Source organism: Rattus norvegicus, chromosome 1 (genome assembly GCF_036323735.1).
Source record: "Rattus norvegicus strain BN/NHsdMcwi chromosome 1, GRCr8, whole genome shotgun sequence".
NCBI classification, from domain to species: Eukaryota; Metazoa; Chordata; class Mammalia; order Rodentia; family Muridae; genus Rattus; species Rattus norvegicus.
This window is the reverse complement of record NC_086019.1, coordinates 145,850,102-145,872,291: the sequence shown is the minus strand read 5'-3', so window position 1 is coordinate 145,872,291 and position 22,190 is coordinate 145,850,102. Positions and strand designations below refer to the sequence as shown.

At 42.5% G+C, this 22,190-nt stretch overlaps 1 protein-coding gene across 3 annotated transcripts in view; it reads right to left on the bottom strand.

Moving 5' to 3' along the window:
• Adamtsl3 (ADAMTS-like 3) overlaps nt 1–22,190 on the bottom strand; it is a 308,192-nt gene that overhangs the window by 133,904 nt on the left and 152,098 nt on the right. For all 3 annotated transcript variants that reach the window (NM_001107533.2, XM_006229477.4, XM_017589168.3), the window contains exons 8-9: nt 18,736–18,810; nt 5,963–6,120 (exon numbers count right to left, since the gene is read on the bottom strand). In NM_001107533.2, the coding sequence (NP_001101003.2) occupies nt 5,963–6,120; nt 18,736–18,810 (233 nt within the window). The remainder of the gene's footprint in view (nt 1–5,962; nt 6,121–18,735; nt 18,811–22,190) is intronic.

Sequence of the window (22,190 nt, the reverse complement as noted above, 5' to 3'; positions counted from 1 at the left end):
GTATTTTTATTATTAACATAGAATATTCACAGTAGTTGTATTTACATATATAGCTTAGCCATGGATTTTTATATTGATGAGAAAATTTTCAAACAGATTTATTCTACATTTGTCTATTTACTTGTGTATATGTGTGTATGTGTGTGAACACACTCATTCTACGATACTTGTGCGAACATCAAAGGAGCTGGTGGGTTCCAAAGATTGGATGCAGGTCATCAGGCTTGGCAGCAAGCAAGCACCTGCCCAGGCATCTTACTACCCTAGATTTATTAATTTGAGAAAAATTCCATAACTGGCCTCAAACTTGTGGTCTTCCTGCCTCGGCTGCCTGGTTACAGGCATGAATTAGCATACTCTGTTTGAACTGCTCAAAGAAATGACCCTCAGAGGCCACATTACAGGAGCATTATCAGATTCTCACAAAGTTCCACCTTTGTGACCAGCAGCAAACACTCAAGAGGAGGTGGGACTTAGATGGAGGGAAGCGACGAATAATTGAAATTCCTTTCCCTTTGCCACCATTTCAAATTGACTTGTGTCCCATAAGAAACAACATTAGGGCCTTGCAGTGCTGGCATGTGTCTTTAATCCCAGCATTCGAGGCAGAGGCAGTGGCAGGTTGATCTCTGTGAGTTTGAGGCCAGCCTGGTCTACAGAGCCTGTCTAGGACAGCCAGGGCTACACAGAGAAACCCTGTCTTAAAAAACAACATAAAATAAAATAAAGAAGGGGGAGGAGAGGAAGAGGGAGAGAGAGAGGGAGAGGGAGAGGGAGAGGGAGAGGGAGAGGGAGAGGGAGAGGGAGAGGGAGAGGGAGAGGGAGAGGGAGAGGGAGAGGGAGAGGGAGAGGGAGAGGGAGAGGGAGAGGGAGAGGGAGAGGGAGAGAAAGACTATACTAAAGCCCTAGCCTGCAGAACTTGGACACAGGGTCTGTGCAGACGACATATTGCTAAGATGAGGGTAATTGGCTGGGCCCTGTCCCAATATGCTTGTGCTCTTATGGAAACAGGGTTGGCGACAGACGCAGACATGAATGGAGAGAAGATAATAGGAATTCTTTAGCTATGATAAAGGAGGCGAGAGGGACACAGAGCAGGTCCTCCCTCACAGCCCTCAGATAGAGCCAATCCCACTAATACCTTGGTTTTGCATAGTAAGCCTCCAGAATAATAAGAGAGTCCCCCTCTTTTCCACACATTCCATCTGCTGCACTCTGTTAATAACAACCTCTGGAAGCCCAGGCAGATCCTGGCCCCAAACCACTCCCCCACCCTCATCCCGCATCCCTGCCACCTGGCTGTGTTCTAAAGCACTTGGGAATTTGTGGCTTTCACTTCTGCTGCCCCCACGTGGTGAGGCCGTGGCTTGTTCTCTGGCAGAAAAGAATCCAGGCAGCTAGATGAACTAGCATAATTCTCTAGCAAGACTCTGGGTAGAGGGCATCCAAACTATCAGAGCTGGGTCAGAGAAACCTGGAGACAGATGGCATGCTTGAGAACTAGGGGGAAAGCAACCAGAAAATATACTCCTTCAGGAACACAAAATATCTGAACTGAATGAAAATGACTTTGCCTCGACAACAGGTTGTAGAGGGAAAACTTCACAAAGAAGACAAATGTGTTTTTCTCTCCATATATCCCCCAGAGAGGTTTCTACCACAGGAACACGTATCTTCATTAAGGTAACTTAATTTTATCTCATAAGGTAATCTCAATGAAACATACTCCAACTTGATAATCCTAACCATTTGCACACAGATTCCAATATGCCAATGACAGGTAAGTCCCCTCTGGGTGAGCACTGCCTACAGATCAGCTGTTCTCAACCTGTGTGCTGTGACCCCTTCGAGGGTCAAATTACCCTTTCACAGGGTTGCCTAAGGCCATCAGAAAACACAGACACTTACATTACGATTCATAACAGTAGTAAAAGAATAATTATGAAATAGGAACGAGAATAATTGTATGGCAGGGCGTCACCACAACAGGAGTAACTGCATTAAGGGGTCGCAGCATTAGGAAAGTTGAGAGCTATTGCTCTAGCTCGCCAGTCAGCAACTGCCGAAAAGAGCAGTGACTTGGCCAAGAGAATCTACTGCCCCGGATGGCCAGGTACACGGACTGCAGGAGCAAAATCCTCATATTCCAGGATAGACCACCCCGTTGCAACAGAGATGGGACAGGAGCCACCATGAGAAACTACTGTTCAGGAAAACAAGATTATAGATCCAGAAACCCACAGAAAGAAAAAAAAAGACAAGGTTTCCCGGGTCAGTCTAGCTATGAGAAGAGAGTTTCATAAAGAGTAGAAAACAGAATTTTTTTCTCTTGGGTGAAGTATATGTTATATATAAAAACACAGTAGTTTCTAATAGACCCTTTACTAAAAGCTCTGCTCTTTATGAAACGTATGACATATATGGTGAAGACAAGCAGAGTCCAGTATCCCCACAACTGTGCTGCCAGTGCATGGAGGAGGTGGTCCCCGGGCCCTGCTGCCTCAGAGTTCAGTCTTAGGTGGAAGCCATCTCTATACCCGATGTCCTCAATGGAGTAAGACAAGAGATATTATGACATGCGGGGACAGTCATCAATGCCCCCATATGGACATTACCCCTCCCTCTAATCAAAGGAGTGTTGTTTGACTGCATAGTGGTCCCAGAAAAGATGGACGTAAGTGAAGAGTCCTTCACCTCAGCCACAGCACAGCCGGGCAACACTACAATGTTCTGAACCAAAATTGGAAGAAGAAAAAAAAGTGTCTGATAAAAAGAATATTTCCTAGAAACAACCATAATCTGGACAAGCTCCCGAACCAGAGAAAAACAACACCAGAGTCACTCTTGTTCCATTTTAAGTGTCTCCAACTTTGCCAGATTCTCTCCCACCAAGCACACCACAGCCCATGGAGGAACACGGCTGTAGGCATGGAAATGACACTCTGTTTAGTTAGTTGTGTGTAACGCCCTCTTTGATAAATATGTTTTTAAACAACCCCTTCAGTCTCGAGAGCCCAAAGGCTTTCCAGACACTAAAGCTGAAGCCCAGGCTGTTTATTCAGTCTGAGGGAGTGAGGATTCTGACAGAGGACAAAGGGATTGCTAAATCAGAGTGCAGAGGGCACGTTGTCAAATCACAGCTTCCTAAGAGGTGAGTGCATGTTTGGGTAATGAGGTTTGAAATAATCTTTATTTGTGCAATTGATACGTGAATACATAGTGTTAAAATTATTTTAAGAATCTTGTATTATAAATGAACTTAAGGGTACTTTCCCAAAAACGCATGTCTCCTACACACACACACACACACACACACACACACACACACACACACACAGGGTATACAACTATGCGTGCATATATAGAAAACTCACAGAACTGGTTTGCTGGCCAGAAAGCAGCTCAGTTGATAGAGTGCCTGCCACGTATAGACCTGAGTTTGCTATCCAGCGACTGAATTTAAAACAAAAGCTGGGGATAGTGGCACACACTTGTGATTCCAGCCCTGAGAGACAAGACAGGGGAATCTCTGGGTTCACAGGACAGTTGGCCTAGCCTAATCAATGAGTCATGGGTTTCAATGAGAGACTGTCTTTCAAACATAAACTAGACAGCTCCCAAGGAGCAATGGCTGACATGGACTTCTGGCTTCCACGTGCACAAGCACACACATGCACCCACATACAGAGAGATCTAAAGCTTATGAGTATGTACAATTTTGTGCAAAGAATCGACAGGATCTCAAGTTCTATTAATGCAGACACTGTAACACTATCTTGAAATACTAATCTTCATAGGTGTCGTATCCAGGCAATCGCTGTCTCTTACCCAGTCGGGGTCCTCTATATTGACTTAAGGAGATTACAGATACTCTTAGCAATTAAAAGGAAGAAATACTATGTCTATGTGTGTGAGGGAGAATCACGCAGGAACACTGCAGAGGAAGTATAGAATTCATGGTATACCAGTGGAAGGGGAAGCCCTTGGTCCTGCTAAGACTGAACCCCCAGTGAAAGTGATTGTTGGGGGGAGGACAGTAACAGGGGGAGGGTAGGGAGGGGAACACCCATATAGAAAGGGAGGGGGAGGGGTTAGGGGGATGTTGTCCTGGAAACTGGGAAAGGGAATAACATTCGAAATGTAAATAAGAAATACTCAAGTTAATAAAAAAAAAGAATTCATGCTATAATAAAAGACCAAAGAGATGAGTATGTTTCTTTCTGGATCCCACACACGACTCCTATGAAAGCCAGTCAGATGACAGACACTGGGAACAAACTGAATGGCAGAAGATGCCTGTGCCTTTAATGCAACATGAGGGAGGCAACTGGAGAAGTGTGGGCCATGGCAAACCAGAGAGCGACGTAAACCTCCTTGGCATAGAACAGGCCAGCTACTTGGCCGAATCTCTTTCACTTTTACAGCAGAAAAAAAAATCAACTAGTATTTTTATACTTTAAAAAGTCTCTTCATTTTCCAGCACCGATCACTGTATATTACTTTCTGCTCCTGCTTACTGTACCTGTCGTATCTGTCACAATGGGCAAGACAAGGAGGCTGCAGCTTCAAGAAGCTTGGCACATCACATTCACAGCCAGGAAGCAAGGGGTGAAGGAATGCTTCTGACCTCTCAGCTCACTCCACTCAGCATACAGTCCAGGACCCCAGGCAAAGAATCCCCCCACCTACTGTAGACAGGTCAGTCTTCCCACCTCAGCTAATATAACCCATGTAATCTCACACAGGCAAGCCCAGGAGCCCACCTCCAGGTGACTCTAGAGTCTGTCAATTAGCACAAACCAATCACACACTATTTATAACCTTTGGCTTGTCACACTGCAGGCTGAAGTGGGACCCGAGAGATTCAGATGAGTTCTCCAATCTAGTCAAAGCACTCCATGTCTCTCTGGAGGCAAGGACAACCAATGTCTCAATAGAACATTCTTTGTCAAGTTACAATGTTAAACATAAAGTTTATAAAAAGATTTCAGGGGTCTTTTGTGATGCTTAATATCGTAAGGATCTAAAAATCATCTGGGAGGCAACCCTCTGATGTGTTTGTAAAGGAGTTTCTAGAATAGGCTGAGACAGGAAGGCCCATTTGGATGCGGGTCCTGACTCTCTCTCTCTACTTCCTGACGGCATGCTCCCACCATGACTCACCCACCACGACAGGCTATACCCTCCATCTGTGAGTCAAAGTAAAGCCCTCCTTCTCCCCTCCCTTTCATTTCTTTGTGTCCAGGATTTCGTTGCTATAGCAACCAGAAAAGTAATGAACATCATTTTCCTTCATAAAGGTATAATTGACCATTAAGGCAATTTTCATTCTTCTGCTACATTTTGAATGATTTCTCTAGAAATGGAGGAAAGCACTGCTCACTGAATAATTGTTTTTTTTTTTCATTCCTTGTTCATTTTCTTCTGTAGCTACACCAGGTTGCTTTTAACTTGCATTGCTTTGGCAATAGATTGAAATCTATACTTTGGTCCTTTGCACAAGGGAAGATGGCTCAACTCTACCTAGAGAGAGAAGTGGGCTCGCAGCTCTGGGAAGACACAATCTGAGAGGATGCTAGTGCAGGGTTCCTCATCACCCGTGATCCTGATCTTGAATCAACTGCTGCGTTACAACAGCCTTGCAGGGCTGAGGATGGAAGGAACAGCCCCTGTCAAGGAAGCCAAAGAATAACCCTCTGTCCTCTCCTTTTCTTCCCCAGGATGACATGCTTAGCTAGTACCCATCTCTGTCAAAATCCACATGGACTTAAACTGAGCATGACACATGGGGGTGACGAATAGGAAATTATCTCCCCTGGAAGAACAAAGATTGATTCTTAATTCCTAGAGTCTCTATTCGTGAGAGGGGAAGAGTTCTTGGGGATGGGCTGGTCAAATGGATACGCCCACTGTGCTTCCCTTGCGGTGCTTAACCAGGAGTCTCTGAAGACGGTCTGTCTACCTTGAAGATGAAGTCAGCCATCAGGGGTCCCGCAATCTTGAAGGTTTGTCTGTCGGCACCTTTCTGAAACTCAATCGTCGTGTTTTCCACAACAAAAACCCCAGGGCTGTTGAAGCTGTGTTCTCCTCTGCTTCCTTGAAGTGTTTTTGACTCAATGACTGAAAATTTGAAAATAAGATGTCAATATGGGAACCATCCTAAAGGCATTTGATTTTTAAATGACACGATTGCTAAGTGCAACACCAGGCAGGTATGATCAACCAATACGGCTCTGTCTCCTCGGTGGATGGACACTGTTTGATATTGGAAGAACAGCCATGTGAGACTTTGAGGTGCTGACAAGGGCTTTTGGGCCCATACCTACCCGAGTTCTCAGAACCATTTCCACCACAGAATAAAGAGGAATCTTTTCTCACTTTGTGCTTTTTCATGATCTCTTTTATGCCCATATCATGGAGTGAGGGAAGCTACCTATTCTTACTACCCATTCAGAAGGATCTCAATTTTGCTTTAAAATATTCTTTTTAAGTAGGTATAAATTCACACAAACAAGCACAGAGACTCCCTATGCAGCCTTCTCTCATCTTGTCCATGGGCTGTGAATATACGGCCCCATAGCCAAACCAGGAACTGATCCAAAGATGTGTGCTGCGTTAGAGCAACTGCTGCTTTGCCACAGTGCTGAAGAACAGCTTTCCACACTTCCCAGGAACTCAGCAAGGAGCGTGTGGGAATCTGGAGAGGTGATCTGGGAGCAAAGGAAAACCAGTTGCCATGACATCCATCCACTAAATCACAGGGTAGCGTTTATTTCCATTAGTTTGATTTGGGAGACCTACAGAAGTGAATGCTGTAGTTCTGAGTTCCCATAGAGCCCTCTGTGGCATCTAAAGCAGGTGGGAGACGCCAGGAGTCTCTGATCATCCCACCACTATTAAGGAAGCAAATATACCTCTGAGTTCTATTGTCCACTGCCAAAGTAACTTCTCCCCTCCAGCCTCCCTAGTAAGAAATGGAGACGTGAGCGAGTAGACCAGCAGCTTCACATGGTAGAAAGCACCATCAGGAGCCAATGCCTTCTTCTATGTCCAAATCTTTGCAACTTATTTTATAATTATACACTTTTAATATATTTAATTTATATTTATGTTTCTGCATGTGAGCCAGCACAATCATACATGTACCATGTGCATGCAGAAGCCCATGAAAGTCTGAGAACATTAGCTCCCTTGGAACTGGAGTTACAGGAGAGTGTGAGCTGCAACGAGGGTGCAGAACTGAAGCCAGGTCTTCTGAAAGAGTAACTGTTGGCCCGTCTTTCCAGCCCCTGAAAGGACAACTTCAAACATCTTAATATGTACTTAAGAAAAATAATGACGGCTTCAAAAATAATGAATGCTTCTAGCTGTCTCTAACTAAAGGATTTACACTGTGGCATCTTTGGAAACAGGCAAAACCAGGTGAACAAGAGATTTGTTTAGACCAGTGTTTCTCAATCTCGGTGTTGTGACCCCTTTGGGGATCAAACAACCTTTTCACAGGGCTCACCCAAAAGCACCAGAAAACACAGATATTTATTTACATTATGATTAATAACAGTGTAAAAGACTTCCTAACACGATTAGTTATAAAATAGCAATGAAAAAGTGTTATGGTTGGGAGGGTGGGGGTCACTACAGCATGGGAAACTGTATCAAAAGGTCACAGCATTGGAAGGTTGAGAACCACTGGTCTTGGCTGTGGAGGTTAGGAAGGCATTCTTAGGTGGCTGTGAGTGAGGGCATACAGCTAGCCCTTCAACCCCAGACTTGGGCCCACAGCAAATGCATGTCTGCAGAGTGTACCTGTCCTGCTCAGCATTGCTTTCCTTCGGTCATTATGTATAGAGCCATAGTTCCCGTCATGCTCAGAAGACAGAACTGGGGAGAAAATTGTATTCTTGCAGTTGGTGGAGGTTCCAGCCTGTGACATATTGACCTTTTGGATTATAGTTATTAGAGCATTTGGTTTATTATTACTTTGAATTTTAAAGATTCTTTTAAAAGTGTGTGTGTGTGTGTGTGTGTGTGTGTGTGTGTGTGTGTGTGTGTCCACCACATGAATGCAGTACCCACAGTGACAAGAAGACAGCATTGGATATATATCCCGGAGCTGGACAGATGCTATGTGAGCCACTATGTGGGTGCGGGGAACCAAACTTCCCCCTGCAAAAGCAGCCAGCACTCTTGAACATTGAGCCATCTTTCCAGGCTTATTATTTTTTAAATTACATTTACTTATTTATGGATGTGTGTGTGTGTGTGTGTGTGTGTGTGTGTGTGTGTGTGTGTGTGTGCCGCCACACTACTGGTGGTTCTTTTGTTCTATCACATAGCTCCTGAGGCTTGAACTCAGGTAGCCAGACTTGGCAGCAAGTGCCATTAGCTGCTAAGTCACTTCACCAGCTGAGCCAGACATAGTTAAAGCCTTAGCTTTGCTATAATTACATTTGCTATAATTACAAAAACAATGACGTTGCCTTTGCAGAGACTTTCTTACTGCTTCCATTTGGGGAGGAACACATGACTGGAAAATCTAGAGCTGCGTGTTCCCTACAGTAATGTGGCTAGGATTAGAACATGCTAGAAATTCAGGCTTTAAATAGCAGATTGTAAGATGGACATTCTATAATTAAATTCCATCCCACAACAAAGGGACTTGAAATTAATGGTACCAAGCATTCTCAGTTTTCAATTCTGCAGCCACTTGGAAGGTTACAGCTAATGTGGACTTTTAAAGGGTGATTTAATACTGAAAATAAGCTTGATCTCAGAAATATAGCTTTTTATAAAAAAAAAACCCAGTTATATAAAACAAGAAAACAAAACCCGTTCTGTACTGTGAAATTCAGACTTGTAAACTAAATCCTTTGCCAGTCAGCCAGTGGAGAAGGGTGGTTTTCAGAAAGACTTCCAGAGCTGCCTGTGGGGCTGTCCAGAAGAGGAAAACTCCAAGCAATAGATCTGTCACTTGGAGAAGTGGGAGAACTTCTGAACTCTGAACCGCAGAGAGTGCCAGTCTCTAATACAAAGCCATGCTTCATCCACCAGCACAGGCTACTGAAAATGAGGCCTCCCCGGGGCATTCGCCTGAACTTATTCTGTTTACTGCTTGTGTATTCTGTTTTTATGACTGAAAATGTCCCTTAAAGCTGAACATGGTAGCTCACACTGGCAAACCAAGGCTTCAGGAGACTGAGGCAAGCAGTTTAGCACAAGTTCAAAGCTAGCCTAGGGTACAGGATGAGTTCCTGGACCACAGAGCAAGACCTTCTCTCAAAGCAACACTACCACCTTCCAAAACTGAACTTCAGCCTTCAGTGTCATTAGGGCAACACATTAAACCAATTGTGCCAGGCCAGTCTGGGCCACGTGAGATTCTGTCTCAAGAAATCCCCCAAATCACACACTTTACATAAATAACTAATAAACAACTGTTGATACCTAACTAGCATGCCCTAGAACCCACCCAGTTTCTTGCTTTCTTTGTGGTCTGTTTGCCCACCTCTTCAGTTCTGGGTATTGAACCCAAGAGCTCATGCTATTGAGCTCATTTCCAGCCCCCAATCACCTATACAAAATACACTATTTTAACACCCTCAGCGTTTTTACCACAAGCTAAGACTGCAACACTTTCTGCTACCCCATCTAACACACCGAGCCAGGACATAGCCCATCTAGTTTCCATCTCTGTAGCTGTCTTTGTCTAGGTATTCTGTCTGACGGATCGGTTGACATGGGGCTTTTGGTAGCTGGCAGCTTTCACTGGGTCAATATTTTCAAGGACCATCCACCATGCAGCATGCCTCAGAATGTCTTCCCTTTTTATCAGCGAATAATGTTCCACACATCCTGATTAGTTCCTGCTATTATTAGTTCAACTATTGATAGATTTCTCTGCTATTTTCATTTGAAGGCTAGAGTTGCTGTGAAGTTTTAGCACTTTCCCGATTTGTTATTTATTGATGTAACTATATGTGAAATGGGGTGATTTTTTTTTGAATAGAGCCTTACATGGTCCAACTGGCCTGGAATCTGCAGTGAAGTCAAGGCTGGCTTGAACACTCCCCCCCTCCTGACTCCAGCTCCTAGGTGATTAGGGGTTACAGGCATGTATCACCATGCCTGGTGCTTTTATACTTTCTAGTTCAAATGATATCTCACAATTTTATTACTGAGATGATTCATGGAATTTAATAAGGATGAGTTTTGCTAGTTTCTAGGTGTTACATTTGAATTTACAAGGAGGAAGGACTGACCACAGAGTGCTAAAGAGTTTCAAACCATTCAGAAAGCACATCTCCAAACGTTTGATACTGCATTTCCAAGAAAGTGTGTGTCATTAGTGCAAATCGTAAAGGGTAAAGAATTTCCCCCCCTCCAAAGTTAAGGATGGCGTGATGGCTCAGTCAGCAAGCTGCCTGCTACTCAAGCATAAGGACCCGAGTCAGATCCCATAGAAAAAACTAAAAACAATGCAGATGCAGTAGCAAGCGATTGCAATCCCAGCACTGAGGATCCAGAGAGGCAGGTCTGTGGGGCCTGCTGGCCAATCAGGCAGCCTGGTGAACTTCAGGTCTCAAAGAATAAGGTGCAGAGTGATTAAGGAAGACACCTGATATCCACCTCTGGCTTCAACAGGCACTTCCACTCCTGCCTACATGTGTGCATGCACACATATATACACAAAGACACACACATACAAACACACACATATACACATGTATACACACATACACACATACACATGCACACATACATACACATACACACATTACATATACACACATTCAAACATACAATACACACACATGCAAACACACATACATATATGTGCATATACACATACACATGCACACATATACACATACTCATATACACATACATACATATACATATATACAAACAAGTATATACATATACACAAACAAACATATACATACACACCCATACACACATACATATATACAATCATATACACATATACATGTATACACATACATACAAACATATACATACACATGTATTCATACACACACATGCACACACGCACACACCCATACACACATTACCAGAAATGTGAGACACTACTGGCCCCGAGAAATTCTTATGGTTTTAAAAAAGAAATCTGTGGTAGTGGCCTAGAAAAAAGTCAGCTGCATATATTTGACTCAGCCACCTTCACTCTGTGTGGCTTCTTGGTAGTGTCTATTGTTCTGGATGTGCAGACCTAACCAAATTCAACCAATCAGGGTAAAGAAATGGCTCGGTGGTTAAGAGACCGTACTGCTCTTGCTAAGGATCTGAGTTTCATTCCCAGAAGCTCTGTTGGGCAGCTCACCACTGCCTACGAGTCCTGCTCCAGGGGTTTGGATGTTGCTGGCCCCCATAGACTCCTGCACTGGTATGCACCTACACAGACACAGAATTTAAAACAATAAAAATAATCCCCTAAATCCCATAAGCTTCTTCAACTCACAGCCCAGTCTGGTCTGTCTGAGACCCACTGTCTTCTGTATACAACTAAGGGAGTGTTGCTTGAAGCTACAAGGATACCTTGGCAGAGAGCAGGAAAACCATGTCACTTCCAGCTTCCACCCTAAGCAACAACTCTAAGGTAAGAGACGTCATCTGACCTCAGTGAAGAAACAGCTCCACTGCAATTCCATAGACACTCTCTGCAGCTCACAAAGCCTTCACTAGCCTCACTGACATCTGGGCTGGAAACCATGATAAATCAGCACCAAAGCCTGTACTTCCGGGTCGAAGGTCATTCGTAGGTCTATATTTAATTTGTTCTTCTTTTAGTCCCAAACTTCTGACATCTCCTTGACTCCTTGTAGAGATATTGACATACAACTTGATTTTTCCTTTCTTTTCTTTTTTTTTTTTATTAACTTGAGTATTTCTTATATACATTTCGAGGGTTATTCCCTTTCCCGGTTTCCGGGCAAACATCCCCCTTCCCCCTCCCCTTTCTTATTGGTGTTCCCCTCCCCATCCTCCCCCCATTGCCGCCCTCCCCCCACCAGTCTAGTTCACTGGGGGTTCAGTCTTAGCAGGACCCAGGGCTTCCCCTTCCACTGGTGCTCTTACTAGGATATTCATTGCTACCTATGAGGTCAGAGTCCAGGGTCAGTCCATGTATAGTCTTTAGGTAGTGGCTTAGTCCCTGGAAGCTCTGGTTGCTTGGCATTGTTGTTCATAAGGGGTCTCGAGCCCCTTCAAGCTCTTCCAGTTCTTTCTCTGATTCCTTCAACGGGGGTCCTATTCTCAGTTCAGTGGTTTGCTGCTGGCATTCGCCTCTGTGTTTGCTGTATTCTGGCTGTGTCTCTCAGGAGAGATCTACATCCGGCTCCTGTCGGCCTGCACTTCTTTGCTTCATCCATTTTGTCTCATTGGATGGCTGTATATGTATGGGCCACATGTGGGGCAGGCTCTGAATGGGTGTTCCTTTTGTGTCTGTTTTAATCTTTGCCTCTCTATTCCCTGCCAAGGGTATTCTTATTCCCCTTTTAAAGAAGGAGTGAAGCATTCACATTTTGATCATCCGTCTTGAGTTTCATTTGTTCTAGGCATCTAGGGTAATTCAAGCATTTGGGCTAATAGCCACGTATCAATGAGTGCATACCATGTGTGTTTTTCTGTGATTGGGTTACCTCACTCAGGATGATATTTTCCAGTTCCGACCATTTGCCTACGAATTTCATAAAGTCATTGTTTTTGATAGCTGAGTAATATTCCATTGTGTAGATGTACCACATTTTCTGTATCCATTCCTCTGTTGAAGGGCATCTGGGTTCTTTCCAGCTTCTGGCTATTATAAATAAGGCTGCAATGAACATAGTGGAGCACGTGTCTTTTTTATATGTTGGGGCATCTTTTGGGTATATACGCAAGAGAGGTATAGCTGGATCCTCAGGCAGTTCAATGTCAAATTTTCTGAGGAACCTCCAGACTGATTTCCAGAATGGCTGTACCAGTCTGCAATCCCACCAACAATGGAGGAGTGTTCCTCTTTCTCCAACATCCTCACCAGCATCTGCTGTCACCTGAGTTTTTGATCTTAGCCATTCTCACTGGTGTGAGGTGAAATCTCAGGGTTGTTTTGATTTGCATTTCCCTTATGACTAAAGATGTTGAACATTTCTTTAGGTGTTTCTCGGCCATTCGGCATTCCTCAGCTATGAATTCTTTGTTTAGCTCTGAACCCCATTTTTTAATAGGGTTATTTGTCTCCCTGCGGTCTAACTTCTTGAGTTCTTTGTATATTTTGGATATAAGGCCTCTATCTGTTGTAGGATTGGTAAAGATCTTTTCCCAATGTGTTGGTTGCCATTTTGTCCTAACCACAGTGTCCTTTGCCTTACAGAAGCTTTGCAGTTTTATGAGATCCCATTTGTCGATTCTTGATCTTAGAGCATAAGCCATTGGTGTTTTGTTCAGGAAATTTTTTCCAGTGCCCATGTGTTTGAGATGCTGCCCTAGTTTTTCTTCTATTAGTTTGAGTGTATCTGGTTTGATGTGGAGGTCCTTGATCCACTTGGACTTAAGCTTTGAACAGGGTGATAAGCATGGATCGATCTGCATTCTTCTACATGTTGACCTCCAGTTGAATCAGCACCATTTGCTGAAAATGCTATCTTTTTTCCATTGGATGGTTTTGGCTCCTTTGTCAAAAATCAAGTGCCCATAGATGTGTGGGTTCATTTCTGGGTCTTCAATTCTGTTCCATTGGTCTATCTGTCTGTCTCTGTACCAATAGCATGCAGTTTTTATCACTATTGCTCTGTAATACTGCTTGAGTTCAGGGATAGTGATTTCCCCCTGAAGTCCTTTTATTGTTGAGGATAGTTTTAGCTATCCTGGGTTTTTTGTTATTCCAGATGAATTTGCAAATTGTTCTGTCTAACTCTTTGAAGAATTGGATTGGTATTTTGATGGGGATTGCATTGAATCTGTAGATCGCTTTTGGTAAAATGGCCATTTTTACTATATTAATCCTGCCAATCCATGAGCATGGGAGATCTTTCCATCTTCTGAGGTCTTCTTCAATTTCTTTCTTCAGAGTCTTGAAGTTCTTATTGTACAGATCTTTTACTTGCTTGGTTAAAGTCACACCGAGGTCCTTTATATTATTTGGGTCTATTATGAAGGGTGTCGTTTCCCTAATTTCTTTCTCGGCTTGTTTCTCTTTTGTGTAGAGGAAGGCTACTGATTTTTTTGAGTTAATTCTATACCCAGCCACTTTGCTGAAGGTGTTTATCAGCTTTAGTAGTTCTGTGGTGGAACTTTTGGGATCACTTAAATATACTATCATATCATCTGCAAATAGTGATATTTTGACTTCTTCTTTTCCGATCTGTATCCCCTTGACCTCCTTTTGTTGTCTGATTGCTCTGGCTAGAACTTCAAGAACTATATTGAATAAGTAGGGAGAGAGTGGGCAGCCTTGTCTAGTCCCTGATTTTAGTGGGATTGCTTCAAGTTTCTCTCCATTTAGTTTAATGTTAGCAACTGGTTTGCTGTATATGGCTTTTACTATGTTTAGGTATGGGCCTTGAATTCCTATTCTTTCCAGGACTTTTATCATGAAGGGGTGTTGAATTTTGTCAAATGCTTTCTCAGCATCTAATGAAATGATCATGTGGTTTTGTTCTTTCAGTTTGTTTATATAATGGATCACGTTGATGGATGTCCGTATATTAAACCATCCCTGCATGCCTGGGATGAAGCCTACTTGATCATGGTGGATGATTGTTTTGATGTGCTCTTGGATTCCGTTTGCCAGAATTTTATTGAGTATTTTTGCGTCGATATTCATAAGGGAAATTGGTCTGAAGTTCTCTTTCTTTGTTGGGTCTTTTTGTGGTTTAGGTATAAGAGTAATTGTGGGTTCGTAGAAGGTATTCGGTAGGGCTCCATCTGTTTCAATTTTGTGGAATAGTTTGGATAATATTGGTATGAGGTCTTCTAAGAAGGTTTGATAGAATTCTGCACTAAACCCATCTGGACCTGGGCTCTTTTTGGTTGGGAGACCTTTAATGACTGTTTCTATTTCCTTAGGAGTTATGGGGTTGTTTAACTGGTTTATCTGTTCCTGATTTAACTTCGGTACCTGGTATCTGTCTAGGAAATTGTCCATTTCCTGCAGATTTTCAAGTTTTGTTGAATAGAGGCTTTCATAGTAAGATCTGATGATTTTTTGAATTTCCTCTGAATCTGTAGTTATGTCTCCCTTTTCATTTTTGATTTTGTTAATTTGGACACACTCTCTGGGTCCTCTCGTTAGTCTGGCTAAGGGTTTATCTATCTTGTTGATTTTCTCAAAGAACCAACTTTTGGTTCTGTTGATTCTTTCTATGGTCCTTTTTGTTTCTACTTGGTTGATTTCAGCTCTGAGTTTGATTATTTCCTGCCTTCTACTCCTCCTGGGTGTATTTGCTTCTTTTTGTTCTAGAGCTTTTAGGTGTGCTGTCAAGCTGCTGACATATGCTCTTTCCTGTTTCTTTCTGCAGGCACTCAGCGCTATGAGTTTTCCTCTTAGCACAGCTTTCATTGTGTCCCATAAGTTTGGGTATGTTGTACCTTCATTTTCATTAAATTCTAAAAAGTCTTTAATTTCTTTCTTTATTTCTTCCTTGACCAGGTTATCATTGAGTAGAGCATTGTTCAATTTCCGCGTATATGTGGGCATTCTTCCCTTATTTTTATTGAAGACCAGTTTTAGGCCGTGGTGGTCTGATAGCACGCATGGGATTATTTCTATCTTTCTGTACCTGTTGAGGCCTGTTTTTTGACCAATTATATGGCCAATTTTGGAGAAAGTACCATGAGGAGCTGAGAAGAAGGTATATCCTTTTGTTTTAGGATAGAATGTTCTATAAATATCTGTTAAGTCCATTTGGCTCATGACTTCTCTTAGTCTGTCTACATCTCTGTTTAATTTCTGTTTCCATGATCTGTCCATTGATGAGAGTGGGGTGTTGAAATCTCCTACTTTTATTGTTTGAGGTGCAATGTGTGTTTTGAGCTTTAGTAAGGTTTCTTTTACGTATGTAGGTGCCCTTGTATTTGGGGCATAGATATTTAGGATTGAGAGTTCATCTTGGTGGATTTTTCCTTTGATGAATATGAAGTGTCCTTCTTTATCTTTTTTGATGAATTTTAGTTGAAAATCGATTTTATTTGATATTAGAATGGCTACTCCAGCTTTCTTTTTCCGACCATTTGCTTGGAACGTTGTTTTCCAGCCTTTGACTCTGAGGTAGTGTCTGTCTTTGTCTCTGAGGTGTGTTTCCTGTAGGCAGCTGAATGCAGGGTTCTCGTTGGGTATCCAGTTTGTTAATCTATGTCTTTTTATTGGGGAGTTGAGGCCATTGATGTTGAGAGATATTAAGGAATAGTGATTATTGCTTCCTGTTATATTCATATTTGGATATGAGGTTATGTTTGTGTGCTTTTCTTCTCTTTGTTTTATTCCCAAGACGATTAGTTTCTTGCTTCTTCTAGGGTATAGCTTGCCTCCTTATGTTGGGCTTTACCATTTATTATCCTTTGTAGTGCTGGATTTGTAGAAAGATATTGTGTAAATTTGGTTTTGTCATGGAATATCTTGGTTTCTCCATCTATGTTAATTGAGAGTTTTGCAGGATACAGTAACCTGGGCTGGCATTTGTGTTCTCTTAGGGTCTGTATGACATCTGTCCAGGATCTTCTGGCTTTCATAGTTTCTGGCAAAAAGTCTGGTGTGATCCTGATAGGTCTGCCTTTATATGTTACTTGACCTTTTTCCCTTACTGCTTTTAATATTCTTTCTTTATTTTGTGCATTTGGTGTTTTGACTATTATGTGATGGGAGGTGTTTCTTTTCTGGTCCAATCTATTTGGAGTTCTGTAGGCTTCTTGTATGCCTATGGGTATCTCTTTTTTTAGGTTAGGGAAGTTTTCTTCTATGATTTTGTTGAAGATATTTACTGGTCCTTTGAGCTGGGAGTCTTCACTCTCTTCTATACCTATTATCCTTAGGTTTGATCTTCTCATTGAGTCCTGGATTTCCTGTATGTTTTGGACCAGTAGCTTTTTCCGCTTTACATTATCTTTGACAGTTGAGTCAATGATTTCTATGGAATCTTCTGCTCCTGAGATTCTCTCTTCCATCTCTTGTATTCTGTTGGTGAAGCTCGTATCTACAGCTCCTTGTCTCTTCTTTTGGTTTTCTATATCCAGGGTTGTTTCCATGTGTTCTCTCTTGATTGCTTCTATTTCCATTTTTAATTCCTTCAACTGTTTGATTGTGTTTTCCTGGAATTCTTTCAGGGATTTTTGTTACTCCTCTCTATGGGATTCTACTTGTTTATTTATGTTTTCCTGGAATTCTTTCAGGGATTTTTGCAATTCCTCTCTGTAGGCTTCTACTTGTTTATTAATGTTTTCCTGTGTTTCTCTAAGGGAGTTCTTCACGTCTTTCTTGAAGTCCTCCAGCATCATGATCAAATATGATTTTAACTCTAGCTCTTGCTTTTCTGGTGTGTTTGGATATTCAGTGTTTGGTTTGGTGGGAGAATTGGGCTCCGATGATGCCATGTAGTCTTGGTTTCTGTTGTTTGGGTTCCTGTGCTTGCCTCTCGCCATCAGATTATCTCTAGTGTTACTTTGTTCTGCTATTTCTGACAGTGGCTAGACTGTCTTATAAGCCTGTGTGTCAGGAGTGCTGTAGACCTGTTTTCCTGTTTTCTTTCAGCCAGTTATGGGGACAAAGTGTTCTGCTTTCGGGCGTGTAGTTTTTCCTATCTACAGGTCTTCAGCTGTTCCTGTAGGCCTGTGTCTGGAGTTCACCAGGCAGGTCACTTGCAGCAGAAAAGTTGGTCTTACCTGTGGTCCCGAGGCTCAAGTTTGCTCGTGGGGTCTTGCTTACGAGCTCTCCGAGGCGGCAGCAACCAGGAAGATCTGCACCACCCTTTCCGGGAGCTTCCGTGCACCAGGGTTCCAGATGGCATTTGGTGTTTTCCTCGGGCGTCAGAGATGTGTGCAGAGTGCAGTCTCTTCTGGTTTCCCAGGCGTGTCTGCCTCTCTGAAGGTTTAGCTCTCCCTCCCATGGGATTTGGGTGCAGAGAACTGTTTATCCGGTAGATCCCTTCAGGTTCTGGCGGTGTCTCAGACACAGCGGTCCTGCTGCTCTTGGGCCCTCCTCTACGGGAACCCAGAGGCCTTATACAGTTTCCTCTTGGGCCAGGGATGTGGGCAGGGGTGGGCAGTGCTGGTGGTCTCTTCCGCTCTGCAGCCTCAGGAGTACCCACCTGACCAGGGGGTGAGGTCTCTCTCCCACGGGGTTTGGGAGCAGAGAGCTCCATTTTTCCTTTCACGAGGACATTAGGATCAAATTGGTATCCTCCTCACCCTAAACCATGAGAACAGATCAATTCATAGCGCATGCACACATGTGCACACACACACACACACACACACACACACACACAAATAATAATAGTCAAGGAAAATGAGTGGAGGGGAGAGGGAGAGGATTAAAGGGAGGGATGGTTGAAGTGATGAAATTCCATTTCAATTCTTCAAAGTGGATTTAAAACAGTTCCTGCAGTATACTGTATATTCCTAGACTGTTTGAGTATAATGGGCAGAAATGCCTGCCATGAACAGGGAAAGTGGGTTTTCATTTGTTTTTCTGACATTGCTGTCAGGGAATTTTGTAACATGCTAAGGTGAAATTCTACTTACAGAGCAGGGCAGGTCCTTTCACAGTAATCCTCACACTTCGACTGCCCAAGGGAACAGCAATCACATTTTCTTCCTCTAGAAAAAAACACAAGGCGAACATAATGAAAACGTGAGTGCTGGAGACCCGAGAGCATGGGTTAAAACCTCAGCAGTTCCTCATATAAACAACCACATGCCCAGTGGCTCTGCTTTCTGGGTAGATGCCTGTGAGGACTGGGAGCAGGGACCCACGCAGGTGTTTGCACATCCACGCTCACAGTAGCACTGTCCACAGGACTCGACAAGTGGCCTTCCACATAATGGCACCTATGTTGTACCTGCAGGTAAAGGACATTTTGACACAAGCTCTCATGGATCGACCAGGAAGAAAGTCTACCAAGTGAAATCAATTGTTAAAGGACAATTGAGACAGTTCACACAAACAGAAAGTAGGACCATTGCTACTCAGTGTTCGGGGAAGAGGGAAACACAGAGTTTTTGCTAAGTGGGTAGAGGACTCATGTTTTAAAAGTTATAGGATGCTCTGGGTGATGGTGATGGTTCCTGATACACTTAAAAATGACTGAAACTGTGGTAGTGATGGTGATTTTAAGGGGTGGCTCAATCATAGTAAAATGTTTGTCTTCCAAGTGTGAGGACCTAGGTTCAATCCTCAGCACTCACATAAAAATGCCAGGTATGGTGGTACATGTGCATATATATATATATATATATATATATATATATATATATATGTATATATATTACATATGGCATAATATTATACTAGAAATATGTGTTTCAGAATTATATAAGTTATAGAAATACATATGACACTACCTTATATGCATATGGCACATTATATTGTGTGTGAACGGGAAGACAAAGAGTGTACACATGTACACATAGGAGTGTGAGACAGAGGATTGGTGGATGCTCACTAGTGAGTAACAGCAAGGCACTCCAGTTCCACTGCCCTGCAGACGTGAGGGGAGCTCCCACTGAGGGCATGGTCACCTCAGAGAGAGACTGAAAACCAGGGAGCAGAGAACAGGATACATTCTGAAGTTTCTGTAACAAAATGTGCTTTTAAAATAATATACAGTATGATATATATTTAAATATTAATTCTAATTTTAAGTTGGGAAGATTAGAGCTGAAATAACTATTAATGGCAAAAAGGTGAGGGCCAAAGACTTTTGCTGTGAGAGTGTTTGGAAACCCTTAAGCAAACTGTTCCGTTCCAGATCACAGTAAGAACGATAGGCTGTCAGGACAAGTTCAGGTTCAGTGTTCTGAAACCCTCACCGAAAAGAGGCAGCCTGGAAAACTGATGCTTAGAACCCATTTGATAAAGGGTATAGATAAAACACTAAATAATAGGGAACAAATTGGTTATGAACTCTTTCAAAAAAACACAAAGAAATGATGTCCTCAAGTGAATGGCTGATTGAGCACTGGGAGATTTACCGATGAACTTGGAAACCCAAGGAACAAAGACTTGGTTTTAATCATACTTATAGATAAAACCACTTCCTAAAATTCAGCATACATTGCTTATACCTGTCTTATTAACATCAGGAATAGAAGAAACATCCTTGAAGTTGATGAAGAGCATTAGAAGCCATGGGCAGACTCAATGATGAGCCACTAAAGTTGCTCCCGTGGGAAAAAGCAAACATCATCATCACCATAATTTTTCCTGTAGATTCTTGACAATGTAATTAAAGAAAATAATAACATTCTCAGAATATATGAAATACATTCTGAGGAAAAAACTTAAAATACTGTAGTTACAAAAGAAATAAATTATATCCAAGAGGTATTCTGATAGTACAGAATGTGCTTTAGAATTTTGTTATCTAATTAAACATTTAAATTTATGTATGTATTTCAATGCTATGTGATATACATTATGCAAATTAGCACACATTATGTTAATGCCCAGCATTATGCATTGGTATAAGTGCACACAAATCTAACATAAGCTAACTCAATAGCAGTGAGGATGCCTGTCATCAATTATAGTCTGAATCAGAAAATAAGCACTAGGCCTTCACAGCACAACAATGTCTTTTTGAGAACTCAAGGAAGCTCTTATAGACAAGCTCTGGAGTTGGGTTGAAAGGACTTGGAGTTAACACAAAGAGTCCCCAGGTAGGCATAATGTGGCAATCTGAACATTAATAAGAATGATAATTACAGTAAAGTTAGTCATACAAAACACATTGAAGGCAGCAAGACTAAATAATGCTGGAAAACATCCTGTTCACCACATGTAGAGGGTGCTGGGAAACAGTTTACCGTTCTAACATTGGTAAACAGAGAAAAGGCTAACACATGTGTCAGGCCTTTCCATACAAACCACACTGCAGGGAGCCAGACGCTGATTGGACGTGGGTGCCGTCTTATAGGAAGCCTGTGAGCTAAGTGAAAAGTAGATATGATGTTACCTTATGACAGCTCTTCAGTAACTACCAGTCACAAGACAGAAGACACACACAGTGAGCTTCCCGGCCTGATTTGGTAGGAACCACAGATGTGAGCTCTAAGGGACACTCACCTAGCAGACCTGAACATAGGGAGGTCTTCAGGTGGAATTGCCTATTTCATACAAATAGGATACAAATCAAAAGGAGCACAGGCTATGTGGAACCATTGGAAAAGCAATGTGAAGACCAGAGACTAGACAAGAAGTGACAGTTCTCTTCAACAAGCAACTGTCAAAACGAAAGAAGAACAGAGAGAGTGTTTACTCCTTAAAAGGCTGCAAAGAATCGAGACAGAGCAGTGCACACCTTTTAATCCCAGCACTAGGAGATACAGAGACAACTGGATCTCTGTGAGCTCAAGGCCAGCCTGGTCTACAGAGCAAGGTTCAGAACAGCCAGGGCTGCATAGACCCTGTCTTGAAAAAAAATTTTTAAAAGGTTCCAAAGAGACTGAAGGGAACTCCTGGCTTTATTTGACAACTAATTTGAAGAAATAAGAAAACAACAGCAAACCAAGCAAACAATGAGTAAGGATTTCTGAAAGCAAAAATTGTAGCGACCAGCATTTCCAAAGCCCTGGAAATTAACCCGGCTTGCAAAAGTCTGGGCAGTAATTATTCTAAGAAAAACATTGGGTAAGAAAAGAAAAGACTATGGGGTATCAACTTGTTTATTTCTCTCTTCCTGTTTCTACCCCCATAGTAACCTTTAAAAAAAAAAAACCTCATAACCCTAGTGAAGGTCACCAACTTGCCAGACTCTGCAGGAGAGGAATGGGCTTGGAGCGCCCTAAAAGCCCAATTCCCAGGGGTCATCACTTGGCTTGTGTGCTGGTTCCCTGGAAGATCCCACTCACTAAGCTGTCTGAATCTGACCTGTGGGCTTGCCCAGTACAAATAGCCTCCCCAAGGGAGTTTGACCAAAACAATCAGAAGTCATTGTTTGATGTCAAGGCTATGTGAGGTCTGCAGCAACTATGAAAAA